Source organism: Octodon degus, unplaced genomic scaffold (genome assembly GCF_000260255.1).
Source record: "Octodon degus isolate 3935 unplaced genomic scaffold, OctDeg1.0 scaffold00279, whole genome shotgun sequence".
NCBI classification, from domain to species: Eukaryota; Metazoa; Chordata; class Mammalia; order Rodentia; family Octodontidae; genus Octodon; species Octodon degus.
The window spans coordinates 475,665-477,271 of record NW_004524855.1 but is presented as its reverse complement, the minus strand read 5'-3'; the positions used below and the strand labels follow the sequence as shown (position 1 = coordinate 477,271).

General features: G+C 59.9%; 1 protein-coding gene across 1 annotated transcript; it reads left to right on the top strand.

Moving 5' to 3' along the window:
• The first annotated feature begins 1,193 nt into the window (after positions 1–1,193).
• On the top strand, positions 1,194–1,607 carry LOC101575427 (ubiquinol-cytochrome-c reductase complex assembly factor 3). Its single transcript, XM_004646741.2, has 2 exons — positions 1,194–1,317; positions 1,396–1,607. Exons 1-2 carry the CDS (start codon positions 1,198–1,200, stop codon positions 1,537–1,539), a joined length of 264 nt encoding a protein of 87 aa, XP_004646798.1. The 5' UTR covers positions 1,194–1,197; the 3' UTR covers positions 1,540–1,607.

Sequence of the window (1,607 nt, the reverse complement as noted above, 5' to 3'; positions counted from 1 at the left end):
TTGAACTCAGGCCCTTGCGCTTGCCAGAGAAACGCTTATTCCACTGAGCCATCTCCCGGGCCCCTAGTCTGTACAATTTAGACCTATGTCAAAAACAAAATAGGGGGGCTGGTGAGATGGCTCAGTGGTCTAAAGCACCTACTTAGAACAAGCTCTGCAAAGCACAGGGACCGCGCGGTTCAATCCCCCAGCACCACATGCCAGCCAGCTGCGCCCCCTGGTGGGCTGAGCTGGCCACACACACACACACACACACACACACATAAATAAAATAAAATAAAGTTAAAAAAAAAAAATAGGGGGGCCAGGAGATAGCTCAGTAGAATAAGTGCTTGCCTGGCAAGCATAAGGGCCTGAGTTGAATTCCCCCCCACCACACACACACAAAAAGCTGGGCATGGTGGTGCACACCAGTAATTTCAGCACTCAGGAGGATTTTTATAAGTTGGAGACCAGGGCTACAAAGTGGGCTCAAGACCAGCCTAAACTACATAGCAAGACCCTGTCTCAAAAAGACAAAAGGGGGGCCTAGGGAGATGGCTCAGCAGAATAAGTACTTGCCTGACAAGTGTAAGGGCCAGAGTTCAACCCCCGGTTCCAACAAAAAAGACAAAGTAAGGTGGGAGGGATACAGCGTAGCTTCTGCCTGAAAGCCAGAGTTCTTTTTTCTTTTCTTTTCTTTTTTTAAGCCAGAGTTCTATTCCCAGTACCAAAGTAAAATAAGATGGGCTGCAGTGGAGCTCGGGTTGAAGTGCCATCCGGGGTGTGCGTGTTTCCCAAAGGCAAGACCTTGCCAGGAGAAAGGTTCACAGGCCACTTAAAGCAAAGGGAAATATTGGTAACTGCGCCAGAGTTTTGTCTTTTGCTCCGGAGTGACGGGGGCTGGAAGGAGTCGATGGGCGTCCAGAAAGGGCTGTGCGGGACACGCGCTAAGCGACTGCCGCAAGCCAGAGGCCCAACCAGCCGCAGGGTTCCACTCGCGCAGCTGCAGACCCCACGGCTGCTAGAACAAGCTCCTCCCCCGGACCCCGCCCCCATCGGAGCGCCGGGCCGCGGAGGCCCCGCCCCGACGCCCGCGCTCCCAAACGCCGTCCGGCGGCCGTACCATCGAGACGCGGGCGCGCCGGGGCTCTAGCTGGGCGCCTCCCGAGCAGCCGCTCTAGCCCGCCCAAGGACGCCGAGCCCCGCGGCCGCCGCATGGGGACCCTGAGGAAAGCACTGGTCGTAGTCGCAGCGCTGGGCGCGGGGGCGGGCGTTGGGTCCGCGCTCTTTGCCTTGGTGACCCCGGGGGAGCTGCAGAAGCAGGCGATGCTGAAGGTAGGCCGCGGGGCGCGGGCGTGCGGCGTGCGGGCGTGCGGCGTGCGGGGCGGAACCCAGAGCCAGCTGTCCCCGCAGGAGATGCCCGAGCAGCACCCGCGGCACAGGGAAGAGAAAGTGCGCGCCCAGCAGCTCGTGATGGCTACGCTGCAGGAGGCAGCGGCCACGCAAGAGAACGTGGCGTGGAGGAAGAACTGGACAGGCGGCGGCCGGTCCGTGTGAGAGCTGCACGCCGGCTGGGGACGCGGGACTTGTGGCCTGCGGAGCAGCGCGAGCAAGCCGGCTTCATC